This window comes from Parus major, chromosome 11 (genome assembly GCF_001522545.3).
Source record: "Parus major isolate Abel chromosome 11, Parus_major1.1, whole genome shotgun sequence".
In the NCBI taxonomy this organism is placed as follows: Eukaryota; Metazoa; Chordata; class Aves; order Passeriformes; family Paridae; genus Parus; species Parus major.
The window spans coordinates 3,381,200-3,396,929 of record NC_031780.1 but is presented as its reverse complement, the minus strand read 5'-3'; the positions used below and the strand labels follow the sequence as shown (position 1 = coordinate 3,396,929).

General features: G+C 45.2%; 1 protein-coding gene across 1 annotated transcript in view; it reads right to left on the bottom strand.

Annotated features, from left to right (window-relative positions):
* KCNG4 (potassium voltage-gated channel modifier subfamily G member 4) overlaps positions 1-14,137 on the bottom strand; it is a 16,747-nt gene extending 2,610 nt beyond the window's left edge. The window contains exons 1-3 of the mRNA XM_015639549.2: positions 13,851-14,137; positions 12,201-13,000; positions 4-748 (exon numbers count right to left, since the gene is read on the bottom strand). Coding sequence (XP_015495035.1) covers positions 4-748; positions 12,201-12,950 — 1,495 coding nt within the window. The 5' untranslated portion in view covers positions 12,951-13,000; positions 13,851-14,137. The remainder of the gene's footprint in view (positions 1-3; positions 749-12,200; positions 13,001-13,850) is intronic.
* Between the last annotated feature and the right edge of the window lie 1,593 nt (positions 14,138-15,730).

Sequence of the window (15,730 nt, the reverse complement as noted above, 5' to 3'; positions counted from 1 at the left end):
GGCCGTCCAGGATCAGGCTGTCAGTCTCATTGAAGGTGTCGCTCTCCCCGGAGCGATTGGCGTTCTTCGCTCGTCTCAGCCGCGACTGCAGCCGCTCGTGCTCCTTGCGCAGCTCGGAGTAGGAGTGGGAGAAGGTGTGGAATATCGAGGTTGCGGGGAAGGACATGATGAGGATCCCGCTGAGGATGCTGCTGAGAGCCACCATCTGGCCCGGCACGCTCCGCGGCACCATGTCCCCGTAGCCCACGGTGGTCATGGAGATGATGGCCCACCAGTAGGAGGCGGGGATGCTGGTGAACTCCAGCACCCTGCCCGACTCGTTCTCGGCCAGGTAGACCAGCGGGGAGAAGAGGGTGACGGCCACGCACAGGAAGAGCAGCAGCAGCCCGAATTCCCGCGTGCACTTGCGCACGGTGAGGCCCAGTGTCTGCAGCCCCAGGGAGTGGCGGGCAAGGCGCATGACGTACAGGATCCTCAAGGCACGTAAAACCCGTAGCACCAAGCCCACCTTCTCCAGGTAGGTGTTGCTGCTCGGCCTGTCGTCCTCCTCGCTGGAGTCGTCCTCGGAGAAGATGAGGGAGACGTAGTAGGGGGAAATGGCCATGAAGTCAATGATGTTCAGGGGTCCTTTGAAGAACTGACACTTGCTCCTGGCCTGGATGAACCGCAGGCAGAACTCCAGGGAGAACCAAGCCACGCAGATGGTCTCGATGACAAAGATGTAATAGCACTTCTGGGAACACTCACCCTGGCACAAGACAGACAGGGAAATACACAAAAGAACAGTCTGTGAACCGGCATCCAAAGACACTGAGGGAGAAGCAATATGGATCTGCCTGAGTCACTGGTACCAGAGATAAACAAACCCCAGCTCAGGTAGCGCGGCAGCTGTCCTTGAATTGTGTACATTGAGCTCATGAAATAGCTGAACAAACAGACCTACCTGCCTGCCTCATTTTACTCTGCTGCTTCTTGCAAACTACTTGAATGAAACCCATCCATGTTTAAAGTCCTGGCATGCAGGCTGTAAGTCCTGAATAATTCCCACTTTCTGCTGCACTTGGGAGTAACAAGTCTTTTTGTGTTATAGAATTGGCCAGCAGAGGTTCCCCTTCAGGAGTGTGTTTTACCCTGCCCAGCCCTCAGAACAATTTAGCTCTGTAGCAGCATTTGGGGATTTTTCCTTTCTGCACAGTAAGCTGTCGAGTCCGTATTTTACCCCTAAAATGAAACACCACAAAAGCTAATGAAGTCCTGGCCCTGCACGCAGGGTCAGGCTGTGGCTCCATTTGCAGTCTGTGCTGGAGTGCATTGATGTTTGCAGAGCTGCTGACTGGGCTTGATGAGATTGCCTGCAATCAGCAGTTGTGTTGTGCAGTGCTCACTCTTTCTGAGCCCTGAATTATCGTTCAGCACAGCCTGGACTCTGGGCAGACCTGCCTCTGGCCACTCCAACGATGTGGCCTCTCAATTATTCATTGCTCCCATCAAGATTTACTTAATTTTTGGTTAGCTGGGCTGAATTTCCAGTACATTTGTTATTTATTTGCCTGTAGATGTTTTCAGGTGACATTGCTCTCAGATCATCGTGGGGTTTTCCCTGTTCCTTCCTTAGAAAATAGAAGAAAAGAAATTCTGTTTGCTGGAAGGTTTAACCATGAAGATGTAGGGTGTCTTTTGAATGAGTGTGAAATTTCAAGATGTAGCAATGCAGAGACAGTTTGTGAGATTTTTAATTCTTGCCACCCTCAGTGACCTCAGTATTCCCTATGGAAATTCATGTTTACTTAGTGAAGGCAATTTATGCTGTCAGCATAATGAGAACATGCTCAATGACTTCACATTGGGAGATGGATGTAATCCCAAGAGTCTGTATGTGAATGTTTTATATATTAGGAACATTTGTATATATTATGGAATGCACCTGACTTGATTTCTGTAGAACATCCCTCTCTAATGTCAGTCTCATCAAACATTCTTCATCCTTTTGAATATCCTGCTCAAAAGCAGCCAATATTGAAATAAGAGGGGGTGGGGAAGGAAATTTCAAGCACCAAAGCAAATTTCTGTTTCTCCCAGTATTTTTGAGGATTTTTACACCCCAGTGTTTTATGTTGCTCTCAGAACTGCTGTCCAAAGAACAGGCAGAACACACTGACTTCAAATCTCTGTTCTCAACAAAATGCTGATGCCTCTGTGTCAGTGGGAGATTGCAAATTTATTTTTTCACCACATTCCCATTAGTTACTTGCAGAATGGCCCAAATACCCTGACTCATGAAAGGCTTTTTTTGCCCAAATGTCCAATAAATAAATCTCTGTTCCACAACAACTTTCATACAATTCCTCTTTCTGAACAAACCAGACACATTTGGATATTCAAGTGTTCAGCACCTGCCAACACAAACCACAACAAACTCCCTCCCTTCACCTCACCATGAACTAGAGTAGAATTCTGGGGTTTTATTTCCAGATCTTTGAGTCAAATTTTCACTGAGCTTTTCCTCCTCCTGCTGCGGTTTTGCTCATGGTGGAGTGGGAGCTCTGAAAGCTCCAAGCTGGAATGGTGCTGACCTTGAGCAAGAGGGGAAGATGAGATTTTATTTATAACTGACCACAGCATGTTTTGGGAGGGCTTTTTCAACAAATCTATCTGACATCCATCTGTACTCAACCTGCCACTGACTTTGACAGGAGAACAGGCCCAGCATTGAGTATGTAACTCTTTATACTTTATTCATCCTGCAGATTTACTTTTCAACAATGCAAGAATTTATCAGGATTTATGGAACTTGCCTCCAGCAGAAATTCTACAACCTGTGATATAAATGTAATAAAATGAGTGCCTGATATTGATCTTCTGTATGAAATGAGCATTTGGCTCAGCAATGAATGAAACAATATTTTGTGTGTAAAAAGATATATATTAAGCATGGTGCCTGAAATATGAAGTGGTTTCTTAGATTTATAAATTACCTCAAAGAAGCAAAGGAATTGTTTTAAACTACACTACCACCAGAGATAGTTGAAAAGTCAAGCTTCCTTTTTGATTATCCCCTTCTGGTGTATAAGAGAGTGACTTATTTTCCATTTCTCTTACGTGCTGGAGTTTATGATGTTACAGTGAGATTGCTCATTTTAGGATATTTCTGTTAAATTCTCTTTAAATAGGAAAAAAAACCCAAAAAAATAGGTTCCTAATAAAAGAGAAGAACAGCAGTGCTGAGTCCAGTTAACCCAGTTCCCTCAACAGCCAGAGGAAAGCAAGGCAACTCTCCTGGCTTCTGTTTTCCACTCACAGAATCCCAGAATGGTTTGGGTAGAAGGGACCTTAAAGACCAGGTTGCTTCAACCTGGTCTTGGATGCTTCCAGGGATGGGGCAGCAAAAAATAAATTTATTCACTAGTTGTGAATTCCAGCTAAATGTGCTTGAGATATATGCCACTCACAAGATAAAAAGAGATAAATTTCCCAGCCTCTTAGTTTGCCAGGGAACATTAATTAAAGTGTAATGATGTCTAGGATAACAAACAAAATCAGATCCCAGAGTTCTGCAGCACTAGCCTAACATACAACAGGCATAAATCTCATCTATTGAAAATAATATCTTTTCATGCATCAATAATTTTAGTTATGCCCAGGGAGACTGAATCAGAATTTCCCCTGAAGAATATATCTCTCATCTATCCATGCTGGTTTCCAGATGCTGCTCACTCTTTTTATGTGTTCTTGACAAAGAAAAACTTTGTTGTTATTATTGAATTACTGTATGACAACACCAAGGAACTGCTCTTGTTCCTTCAGGGTCTGCTCTGTGCTGATCATTTGTGTCCCACCTGCCTGCACTCTTTAATTCACAATTAAAATATGCTCTGGAAAACTTGTTCTGAATCATTACTTGATCCACCAGTGAGTTTCCTACTGCCAGAGATTTACCCCAGTACCTTTTGCAGGGGTAAAAATTTACCCTTTATTCCCTCTTAATCTGAAGTACAATGAGGAAATAAATCCTGTTATTCCCATTATGTTGGGAGAGCAGTGCTGCAGCTGTGTGAGGATAAAATTGGATAAGCACCAACTTTCTGCCCTGGCTGTGATTGACTCTAAGTGGAAGTTTATTGGCAGCAATCTGAGCCTGTTTTCTGTGGTGTGTAATTTGGGATTTCCCACAATCTGCAAACAGGGTGGAGTCTGAGAGGTAAAACAAGCAAAACCACAGCATTTCTTCCTGTGCTTGCCAGGGAACTCAGCTCAGGACGGTGTCAGTGATTCCGAGTGTTTCCTGTATCAAACCATCTATCCCCAAATTAAATAGCAAGAGTTCCTCCAATGCTTGTAGAACACTTTGCTAATAAGCACAGCTTGATCAGTATCTGGATTATTTCAAAATCATGTCATATTTCCAGAGCCTTAGAGGGAAAATCAATGTGTACCTCAGCACAAGGCTTACATGTTGCTTAGACAGCACACTCGTGAGAAAGGAATCTCGTGTTATTTATGAAGCCAAGCTGATAAAAGTCCCTGAACCCAGCTAGAAGTCATGACTGAACCCCTGCATGCAAACACTATTATTCCCAGGGCACATTGATGGGAACTAGCAGGCTCATCATCATAAAACAAAGGAGCAAGGGGCTGAGAGGATCTGAGCCCTGCTCCCAGGCAGCGACCGCTCCCGAGGAAAGGCTGTCCTGGTGCTCAGTGACCCACACCTAATGGAGCCAGACCCAGGCAAGGAGCTCAAAGAGCACATTCCCCATCCTACTGGATCTAGAGGAGTTTCCCTGAGCACAGGACGTGCACCTCTTGTCCCTCTGCAGTGGAAGGACAGGCTGCCAGGACGTCACCGTTCATACCAGCAGAGCACCTGGCTCTGTGGCTGCTGCAGGGTCATGGTTCTCTTCTGCTGCATTTGTCCTGGCAGGTGCAGGTTCTGTCTGGCACGGCCAGGCTGCTGCTCAGATCCTTCCTGTGATGCACACACTGCTCTGTGGGCCATGTCCACGGGAGTGGCAGCAGATGGGCTCAGCCTGTCCTGTGCCTCCTGACCTGCCTTCTGCCAGCGCTTATCCCAGCGAGACTGCTCTTCCTGCAGCCTGGCCCTGTGGCCAAAGTCAGCCAGCCCTCCAGGTGCAGGGTTCAGAAGTAAAACCAGCAGGAATTTCCCTCTCCAAGCCCAAGGCTGCCATTTCCTGGGGCCCTTTTCCAGCCTTTTGCGCTTCCCAGTCACACCTGGGCAGGGAATGCTGGTGTAGAGCTTCTCCCTGAGCAATTCCCTCTGTGTGAGAAATACCAACTAATGGCATGGTGTAAAAACAACCTTTGGTCTGCCACAGACCCAAGGCAGTGGCAATAGAGGCTGCAAGTCTGGAGAAGGGTTAGGAAGGAGCAGAGGCAGAGCAAGACCTGGGTGTAGGGAGCAGAGCTACCCAGCTGGCTCCAAGCTGTTCTCATCCCGCTGGCAGCAGGAGATGAGCAGATACAGGGCAGAAGAGAAGAGAAGGCTCTGAAGAGAAGGCTTGGTTAGGAAATGTGGTGCCAATCCGTGTTCCCTGCATACCTGAGCTCCGGGATCCAGCTGCAGTGCTGCAGGTACTGCTGAATCACTGCGGCCGCATTGACGCTGGGATTTGAATAATTAAACCACGCTCTGCTGAATCAAATGATGGGGAGGCAGAGCTTGGAAACCCTGTGTTATGGATCACATCAGCACTTGGATTTATGGTTTCAGCCTGATGCAGTAAAATCAGAAGGTTACAGCTGAGAAAGAGACTTTAACCTGATTTAGGGAAAGATGAGCTTGTTAAAGCAGTGCTGCCCATTCTGAGAACACAATGAGTTCCCACTTGTTCTAAGTGATGGGAAAGAAGCCTGGACCGAGGAAAACAATTCCTACAACTACAACTTTTGAGGAAACTAAACTAATATTGGTATTGTGTTAATGTGGACTTTAGAAAGAACAGAAAAAGAAATTTATGCTATGTGTCCATCAAATAATTATCCCCTCTGGGACAGAAGTGTACCTAAAATAAAATTTACAATTAACTTTTAAATTTAGGTCCCTAGTGCAAACACTCTGAGTCTGAAGGATGTGAATTTGATTTAAACCAGTTGATTAAAAAAAAAAGTGTTGGTGTTAGCAGAAGGATGTGAAAAAGTAAACTTTTTCTTGTTTTTCTAGTCAGGAATCTAAAAGAAAATGTAACTGTGAAGAGCAGTGTAGTCAAAATGACAAGGAATTTATCTGGACTTGGGAGGAAAACCTTCAGCTGATGGTTTTGCTGCTGGTCAAAGCACTTTGCTATTACCACATCTTTGTTTCTTTTCTCACTGCATGGCAAATTCTTCAGAGCAGAAATTCCTTCTTACTGTAACTCTGGAGTACAAGGGGTCCCAAATACTGTTTAATCTGTTTTAAGGGAAGACACTGGCGCTAATGAGAGGTGCTGGCACTGTGGGAAGGAGCTTGGAGGATAAATTAGTTTCAAGCAGAGTGTTCCAGAGATGGAATGCCTCCATGAAAGGGAACACACATCTTCCCAAAGCAGCATTTATTGAACACTCACCTGTGCTGAGCCCCTTGAGGAGAGCAGGGCGAGGGGAGTGAACAGGATTTGGTAACTATTACAACCCTGAAAGCAGCAGGAGGGGAAAGAGCTCCTGGTTGCCAGTGAGGGACAGGTGCTGGCACACTGCACAGCTGTTGGTGCACTGCCCAGTGGGCACAGCTGGCACAGCTGGCACAGCTGGGTGCCCCCCCGGGATGGCGTGCAGAGCTGGGAGCCTTAGCACTGCTAAGCCAAAGGGGGATGAACATAAGGCAAACTAATAATGTCTAATTGTGCTTCCTGAACGCTTGCTTTGGCAAGCCAGCCATCCACTCCCTCCCTGGAGGGCCAGGGGTTTGTGCAGACACTTATTTTGTGTGGCAGAGGGCACAGATGGTCAGCAGTGCCCATCCCCACAGTGCCCTTTTGGCTGTGGAGAGCAGGGTTTAAATGATGTGAACTTTATCAGTGTTGTACACTACGGGCTCAATGCTGGATTGTGCAGTTCTCGGTGCCTGGCAAGTGGTCACTGATAATGTGGAACTCTAAAATCAGGGTTTTAACGTAACGCTGCAGCTTCAAAGTCAAAGTTCCCGGTGTTTCTGACCTCAAAAAAAACCCAAGAGGGCAGATCCCATAAAACAGTAATTCATAAATAGATATCAAAGTCCCTGGCTTGAACATTTCTGTTGTTTAATGGCTTCCTATTTAACCTTTCTTCAATCATTATTAATTTAACTAATTCACTCCATGGAGCACACAGATTAGCTGGGTTCTACTGTGCTGAGTACAGCTAGAGAAGGAGGTTTTTGGTGCTCCTCTGAAAAACATTTTCCTACTTTCCTTGCTGATCAAAATGGTAAGAAAAAAAATCAGAATTGCACTGGATTCTTGGACAATTTAAGAGAGGGATTGTCTGCAGAAAGTGACCTGATAAGAACCTGCAGTAGAGTGCTTGAGCAGATGCAATAAAGCCAAAGCACATCCAGCTTCATTTTTTCTCCAAGTAATTTCAAGTTATATTATATAGCAGTGTATTTATAGATAGGCATGTACACATATGCCTTTATAGTCTTACACGTTAAATGAGCATTACATTTTCTTTCTCTTCACAGTAAGGCAAATAAATTGGGTTTTTTCCCCCTTGTAAAATAAATTTATTCCAGTTTTAAATAAAACCTGTTTCTTGGCAGTTTCTCCCAGTGTGCAAGCCAAATATTCTTTAGTATTGTGCAGAAAACTTCAGCAACATCAAGCATGGAAAAACTAATCAGGGCATCCAGAATAATGGTGTAGAATAAAACAAAATAATTTAGAAATGGTTCTATATGTTAAGCACTTGGTTCTCCTCATCTGTTCGTGTTTTTTTGATTCTAAGTGCAACCAGGGACCAGAAACCTACTCTCTTAAAAGGAACTTGATTTTCACAAAAGCAAATGATCCCAGGAAAAGCAGCTTTAAAAAAATGAATATTCTGTGTTTCAGGATAAAACCTTCACATGAGACAACAGTGGCTTCAGCTTATGATGATTTTGTTTCATTAGGTCCTATAAAATACCTAAAGCAATTCCAAGCTTCTCAAGGTCAGTTAAGAGCAAACACAAAAATTAGTAGTAACAAGGTCCAGGAATGGAAATACCTGGAAATTTCTTCCCCCTGACCTTAATTTTCTGCCTTTCTGAAGCACAGACCCTGCTGGAGCCTTTCTGCTGAGTCATTTCCCTAGAGGATGCCAGTTTAAGGGACTCATTAAATGAAATATCTCATCCTGAGGAAAGTCCCAAGAGCACTTCAAAGTGTTCTCCCTCTCCAGGCCCTTCTGCAGTGGTTTTATCCCACATTTTCTGGTGCAATGATGTTTTTCTCCTTTGGGTTGGATGTTTCAGTGACCCCTCTTAGATCCTGACTGCAACTCTTACGTGGGGCTGGGACTCACAGGGGGCTTTGATGGGACTTCTGTCCTGTCTCTAGTGGGATGGTCTGAATTTCTTCATTTGAGGGTAATACTGGTGATTTTTGTCACTTCAGCTTTCCTATCCTGTGTGCTTGGTCTCCAGTTCAGGTTTGCAGTCCTGCCAAGCTGCCTGTTCAGATCAATAACAGATTTCCTCACCTCTAAATATGCCTGTTTTTCTATCTCTACGTGCTTTGATTAATGCACAGTGATGATATCAAATCTTTTTTACCAAATAATGATTAAAGCATTTTTACCAAGGACAATTTGAGCTCCATAAAGAACTGATATCAAATATCACGGACAAGGATCTATTGCCCCTGGAGAATTTGGATAATTCTGTTGTTTTGTTCCTAAATAACACAACCTTGTTGATCACTCCTCTTTCCTTAGCCTTATAAATGATAAAACCTTTTAGATATTTATTTCATGTTCAGACTCAAACTTGAGCTCACCAGAGCTCTTCCTCTGCTACTCTGCATTTTTGCTGAACTTTTTGCTCACCCTTCACCTGGAACTGTTCTCTTTGAGTTGAGATTCACAGTGTGTGCATATATGACACAAACTGACAGAAACCTTCACCCAAATCTCAGTGTTTTTCTTTCTGAATGACATTTAACACATTTTGAAGTGTGTGCACGGTGCTGGTTACAACAACCCCTCCTTTATTTCTCTCCCAGCTGCGTTGCCCACCCGAATCTCCCCTTGTGGTCCCCCCTGGCCATGGCTGTCCCCTCCCCTGGTTGCCAGGGTGACTGGGTTTCCCTGATGCAGATGCTCTCTCCTGGCTCCCTGCCATCCCTCTCCCGGAGACAGAGCAGAGTTTTCACTTGCCCTCGCACACTGAGGACTCGTGGTTGCTCTTCTGCCTGCCCAGGCAGCTTTCCTCCCTCCTGAGCAGAGCTGCCTGAGCAGCTGCTGGAAGGACGAGGGATCTGCTGTGCCTGCAGGGTGGGATCAGCAGCCTCTGAGCCAGCTCAGTGAAGTCACCTTGCACTATTTTTCCTTTTTTTCTTTTTTTTTTCCTTTCTTTTTTTGACTCTGATCCTTCTTGAGCTGGAGTCCAGCCAGTTTTCACTCTCTTAATGTGGCTGTGATGAGGAGGAGCAGGACCCCAGAGTGGTACATATGCAGCAGAGGTAAAGCCTTTTTTGTCTGTTTTTCAGAAGGGGTGATATGGATAAATTCAATTTCCAGCATTAGTGACATTGGAAAATGGATCCTTGCAGTACTTTAAAGGATATTTACCTCAGAGCTTTTGCCAAGCTTTAAATCAGGATTGTAAAAGCCTCACAATAGAGCATTATTAAATTTAGGTGCGGAATTTCAGGTTGTTGAGAAACTTTGTGAAGGAATTTGACTGTTTTCTGTCACTGAGCAAACAGATATTGAATTATCTTTGTGCTCAGCCCAAAACCCGAAAAATTCAGGTCCTACATGGCTGTTTCAGGGTGTTGGTAAATGTGGCCCCACCTTGGAATCACTCTCTAAGGCCAGTGAACAGTTCTGAGTAACAAATCAACACAGAGTTGCAATTTGCAAAGTATGACTCAGCTGCAGCCAAGAAGTCCTAATTTTAGTCAATTAACTTCATGGAGTTATTTTTCCAGCTCTAGTTAAAATGCTCTTTTGAGGTCCCAGTAAGGAAATCTTAGTTGTTGCAGGCTAAGAATTTAGGGATGCCAAAACTGCTTGTTAGTAGTTGAGATTCTCTGCTTTTCCACAAGGCATGAGTATTTTGTCTCATGTATTCCCCTGTGTTTCCTGTGGCAGAACATCACATAATTCAAAGAACAGGACTTTTAATACTCTGTATTCTGGGGCACAATGAAAAAGTGCATTAGGCTGGTGCTCTAAGTGTAAATTATGGAATGCTTCCAAATACAATGTTCCCAAATACAATTTCCAAACAAATGTGGTCCTTTCTTCAAGTTCATCCTTCACCCTCTCCCCTGCACTTTCAACAATCCATCTCTTGAGCTTGTTTCGATGCAGTTTGCTTGTTTTTAAAGCAGTGGTACATATGCAAATCTCAAAGTAGTAATGCCATCCTTGTTTTATAGGAAATCCAGGAACAGCAGCTTCACTGCAGCTCCCAGACACACTCACAACCCTCAGCATGCTTTTCTTCCTAACTTCATAAATTATTTTTAAAACACACAGCCCCTTACATCCAGCAGAGTCCTGCTCATGTGCTGGCTCTCCTGCACGGGACTTATTTACCAAAGCTTTTCCTGCAGTGGTTGGGAAATGAAGATGAAAAAGCATCGAGCCACTTCCATTAACAAAGTTAGTAGGAAGCACTTGCTGGAGCAGTTTGTAATGTTTGTACATCGAGCTGGAAGAAGGATGTTCTATATTTAAAGTACTTCCTTGGAAGAAGCATTGGAACAGTGTTAACAGCTTTTCCTGTGAACACAATTTTCCCTTTTTTTCAGCCAAAAAGTAATAGCTGAGGAAGGCTGCAAGAGCACCAGGCTTATTTCTGATGGATTGGAGCCTTCCTGAGCAAATGGAAGTTAATAGTCAAGGGGTTAAAATGGAAAAGGGAATGATCTTAGATTTCAGCCTCCTGTGCAGTCCTCAGTTTTATTCCAACACATCAAATATCAGGACATATTTTAACTGTGACAAGGCTGCTTTGACCAATGGCTTGACCAGTAAAATAGATACAGATTTTTGTCTTGTGCACACCAGGCTGTGCTATAAATGTAAAAAATGACTTTATCCATCAATATATGACACTCTGAGGAGTGTCTTGTCTTACAGCAGGGGTTGGGGCAGGGGGTTTATTTAACACAGATTTCCTCAGCACTTTTGGAAGGGCAATTTGCAAATGAAGTGCAGGATTCATTACCCAGATTAGTGAAGGTTATTTGACGAATTTGGACATTACCACATCTGAAATAACTTTGGATTCTTACTTTTCCTCTGGTCTATTATTACAAAAATAAATCTTTTAAATGCTGAAATATTTACAGCAGTGTTATAGAGCAGATCCTTCATGTGTGATACAGGCTGGATTTATTTGTCCTGAATTAATGTGGATGAGTTCTTTGAGAAGGGTTTAAATGCAGTGAGCAGTTCAGCTAGTGCTTGGTATTGCTCCTACAATATGTACATATATATGGGCAAAATACAGAATTCTCTTAGCATGGAATTGTGATTTTTGGAGGCACAGCTTTTAAGTATCAGCCTGTGCAAAAATACTTCATCTGCCTCTCATCCTTCAATCTTTATGCAACTACTAAAAAGTAACATATAAAAATTAATGAATATTTCTCCCTCTTTAAGCATCTGAAAGTTTTATCTCATGGGAAGATGCCCAGCTGTTTTAAAAGTAAAGATATCAGAGGAAAAATATTGCTGTAGCTGATGTGTCCAAAGGAGAGATTGCCTGTAACTAGAGAGTGAAGCATCTTGAAAACTCCACAATGTCAGTTTGAGAGTCTCGGTGCTAACAAGTTAATCTTACACTGGCAGCTGCTTCTCAAGAAAGAAAAACAGCCTTATACTGGAGACCTGAAATATCTGCTCTGCCCAAAAGCTTTCTTGTATTTTAGCTAAAAATCAGTATAATATTTGTTCCCATTATTCTTAACCTATCCAATGACAGAGCCAATTTGAGCCATTGCTGTGTTTTCTGTCACAGACTGTGCCATTAATTCTCTGGTTAGACCAGTTAAGAAGGACTGACTTACCCTGTCCTCTTCAGCTCTTAAGTCTGGCATTGTGCTCACACAAAGGCTGACAGCTGTGGTGGCCACAAAGAGGATGGAGAGACAAGCAAAGACTTTGCCTGGCAGTCCTGACTGGGGATTTTCCACCATATCTCGGAGTCTGTTCATGAACTGCCCAAATCTGGTTTTCTCATCCAAGACGCACGAGGCTTCCTTGCTCCTCCGGAGCTCCTCTTCCTTGCGGATCTCGGCCAGCTCCTGCAGTTTCTGGAACAGTTTCCGAAAGCAGCAGTTCTCCAGGTTGGATTCCTCAATGCCCCAGTACCTCAGCTCCTCCTGGAAAGACAAGGCACACATGTCTCTCAAGAGCATCAGCTTCCCTGCTGCTAGGAAGCTGACGATCATCCCAAACGCGTTGGGGTTCCTGTCAAAGAAGAACTCGTGGGTGTCTTCATCGTAATCGTCACACAGCTGGATGATTTCTTCGTAGCTGCTGCAAAGCTTTAGTTTGCTCAGTCTGGTCAGGGGAAACTCGTCTAAAGTACTCCAAGGCAGCAGGTACTTGATGCCTCCTACGTTGATCATGATCTCTGTCTTTAGATCGGCTGCAGACGCTTGGTCCGGGTGGTAAATCCTCCTGGCTCTCTGGTAATGAACCCCCTTGACAGAAGGGGTTTCCACGCAGATGGGAAGGAAGTGGCTCAAGGAATTGCAGGAGTTGTAGCTGATGTTGCTGTAGTCTTGGTCACTGCCTCTGGAGAGAATAGGCATCTCTGAGAGTTCTCACCGGGACATCCAGAACGGCATCAGAGCGGGGGGATCTGTCAGCCAGCAGATACAGGGAGGAGGAGAAAACATAGCAGAGGTTACTGCGAGGGAAAAGGTGTTTCCAGGCACTTTCCTCGGTCACGAAATTAGTGAGCGCCTGTTTTGTAAGTAGAAGTCACCTCTGTGTTTCTTCCTGGAACCTGCAGCCCGTGAATGAGCTTGGCTTTGCAGCCTCATTGGTTGTCTGGCAACACAGGCACGGAGCAGAGCTACAGCCTCATTCATAATTATCACCGAGGCTCTGCCAGTCCAGCCGGGAGCACCTCGGGCTCTTCTCCCGGCAGCTCCGGGCACCTTTACATCCCGGTTATTTCCCGGTCGTGTCGCTTCGCTTTCTTGTTTCTATAAACCCCTAACCACGCTCTAACTGGACTAAGCTGCTTAATAGTTATTAGAGACAGAGTGGTCAATTACCTGCCATCAATCAGAGAAGTTCCTGATTGCTTTATCTGGATGCTCAGACCGTGCTCCCTCTGCCTCTCGCTGCACGCCCGCTCTGCCTCTCGGGGGGATTGCGGGGATTAGCTGGGAGAGCTTTACACAATGCCTTAAGTGGGGAAATTCTGTCTAAATGATGACTATTCTGATCAACCCGACCTCGTGCCACTGCAAATTACTGAGAAGCTGGAGGGGAGCCTTTGCCCACCGCGGGGAAAACTTTTGTGAAGCAGGCAGAAAGTGTTTTCCCAGCTCGGAGCGGGGCAGAGATGGAAACACTCCCCGCCTCCTTTCAGGGACAAACCCCTGCTTCTGCCCGTAGTCCCTAGAGATTAAAAAGCACCTTTTTTCCCCCGAGTTAGCGAAGTGCGAGCACTGCAAGGAAAGTTTCCCGAAGTGGCTTACCGGCAGGGCGGAGCGGCTGCCCCGCAGGTGATGCTCACATGCCGCACACGGGGCAGGGTCCGGCAGCCGCTCCTGGGAATATGGTCCGGGATGGATCACATGGAAAATCCCTGCAGCACTCTGGAGCTGGCCGTCTCTTCCCTCCTCCGCTTCTTTCCTGGAAGGGGAAAGCAGGCGTGTGTGTTGATGTAACATATGTTGTGCTGAGGTGTCCCGAGGGGCAGCTCCTCTGCTGGGAGATGCTGGGGAGAGCTGGTGGATCCTGCCCTCTCCCTGTCCCTCCTCTCCTTCCCCCGGGACTGTCAGTGTGGTCCTGGAAGAGGAGGGGAGAGGGAAGGGGGAAGGGCTTAGGAATAATCTCTCCAGCATCCCTCCGTGTATCCAGCAGGCAGCAGGCAGCAACGGGGTAAGAACATGGAGTACAAGTCCCCGGCTAATGAGGTTTAATAATCAGTAAATTCTGGCAAATCTCCTTAATAAAACAATTTCAGTGTCTATTAACTCCTTCCATCATAATCATGCTAGAGCCTCTTGGTCTGGAGAAACCAGCTAAATTTCTCAGCAGCACTTTCCATCACCTGCATCCTTTCTGAAACTGGGATTTGCTCCTTAATGTCCCCAATTGGAAAGGGGAATTTGTAGTGTCCATGGATGCTGTGCCTCAGCATTCATTTGGCTGTTATGGAAGAGCTTTCCTTCCATAAAAGAGAGGACCTCTGGCTTGTAAAGCACAGGTGCTGAGCACTCTCTTTTCCAGATCTGCAGTGCTTTTCCAACAGCCAAGAACATTTTCCTCCTCTCTTTACAGATGATGGGAAACCAAACCTTATCGTTTTCTTGCTTTGCTCACACGTGGCTCGAGGGGACTGGGCTTGCTGTAATGATTTTGGGTTCTGCAGTTGGGATAGCAGAGATTTCACACAAATTCTGTTTGCTTGGCCTCCATTCTTGGGTCCAAGAAACCTGGGGTCAGGTTCTGTGGCCAGGTACCCTCCGTGGGGCTCCCCAGGCAGTGAGGAAAGCCTTGGCTTGTGTCTGCAGCCAGCGTGGCTGAAAGCTCTGAGGTGAATCCTGTCTCCAGACAGATGTGTGAACCTGTGGGATTTAAATGGCACACTGAGAGTGTGAAGGGCACCAGGAGAAGTGAGAAGGGGACAAAACACAGGTGCTCCTCAGGCCTGTGATGTGTGAGGGGCTGGTGAAGCCCTGAGCTGCTGCTCTTTATCAGCGCTGAGCAAGGCTATGGCACAGCCTAGGACAGGAAACCTTTGCTAATTGGGCTTTTGGGGCACATCTCTCTGGGCCACGTGGTGCCCACAAGATTAACTTCTTATCAGGCTTCAGCACCAGGGTTTTCATTCCAGCCCTAATTATGGCATCCTCAGAGAAAGGCCAGAGAGATGCCTGAAGGCTACGGAGTTGTGGGAGCACAGCTCGGAATCACTTCAATCCCAACACCTTTGTGCAGCTTGCTCTGCCCATCCATCTTTCTTATGGATTATTGCTGTGAAGAAAAAGCAAACCTATTCTAATTAACTTTGGATGGATTGTTTCACAAAAGGATAAAACCAATTAGCATTTCCTTCCCACCTTGTGAAGCCCTTGCGTGGTGTTGTTAAAGGTTATTTTTCTGACAAGAAGGTGAATAAATCCAAAGCAATGAGTAAATGCTGTGTGCAACTGAGTGATTTAAGTGCTGCATTTATTTATCAAGAAATACATGTACTTTAATTTTAGCTTTTCTATTCTAAGACTGGGTTCTCTAATAGTTGTTTTATTGGGACCTGCAGTTGTGTCTGCAGATTGAACATTGCTCATACAAATATCTGTCAGAGACAGAGAATGGATATGGAGAGAATGGATAGAAATATTTCTATCTG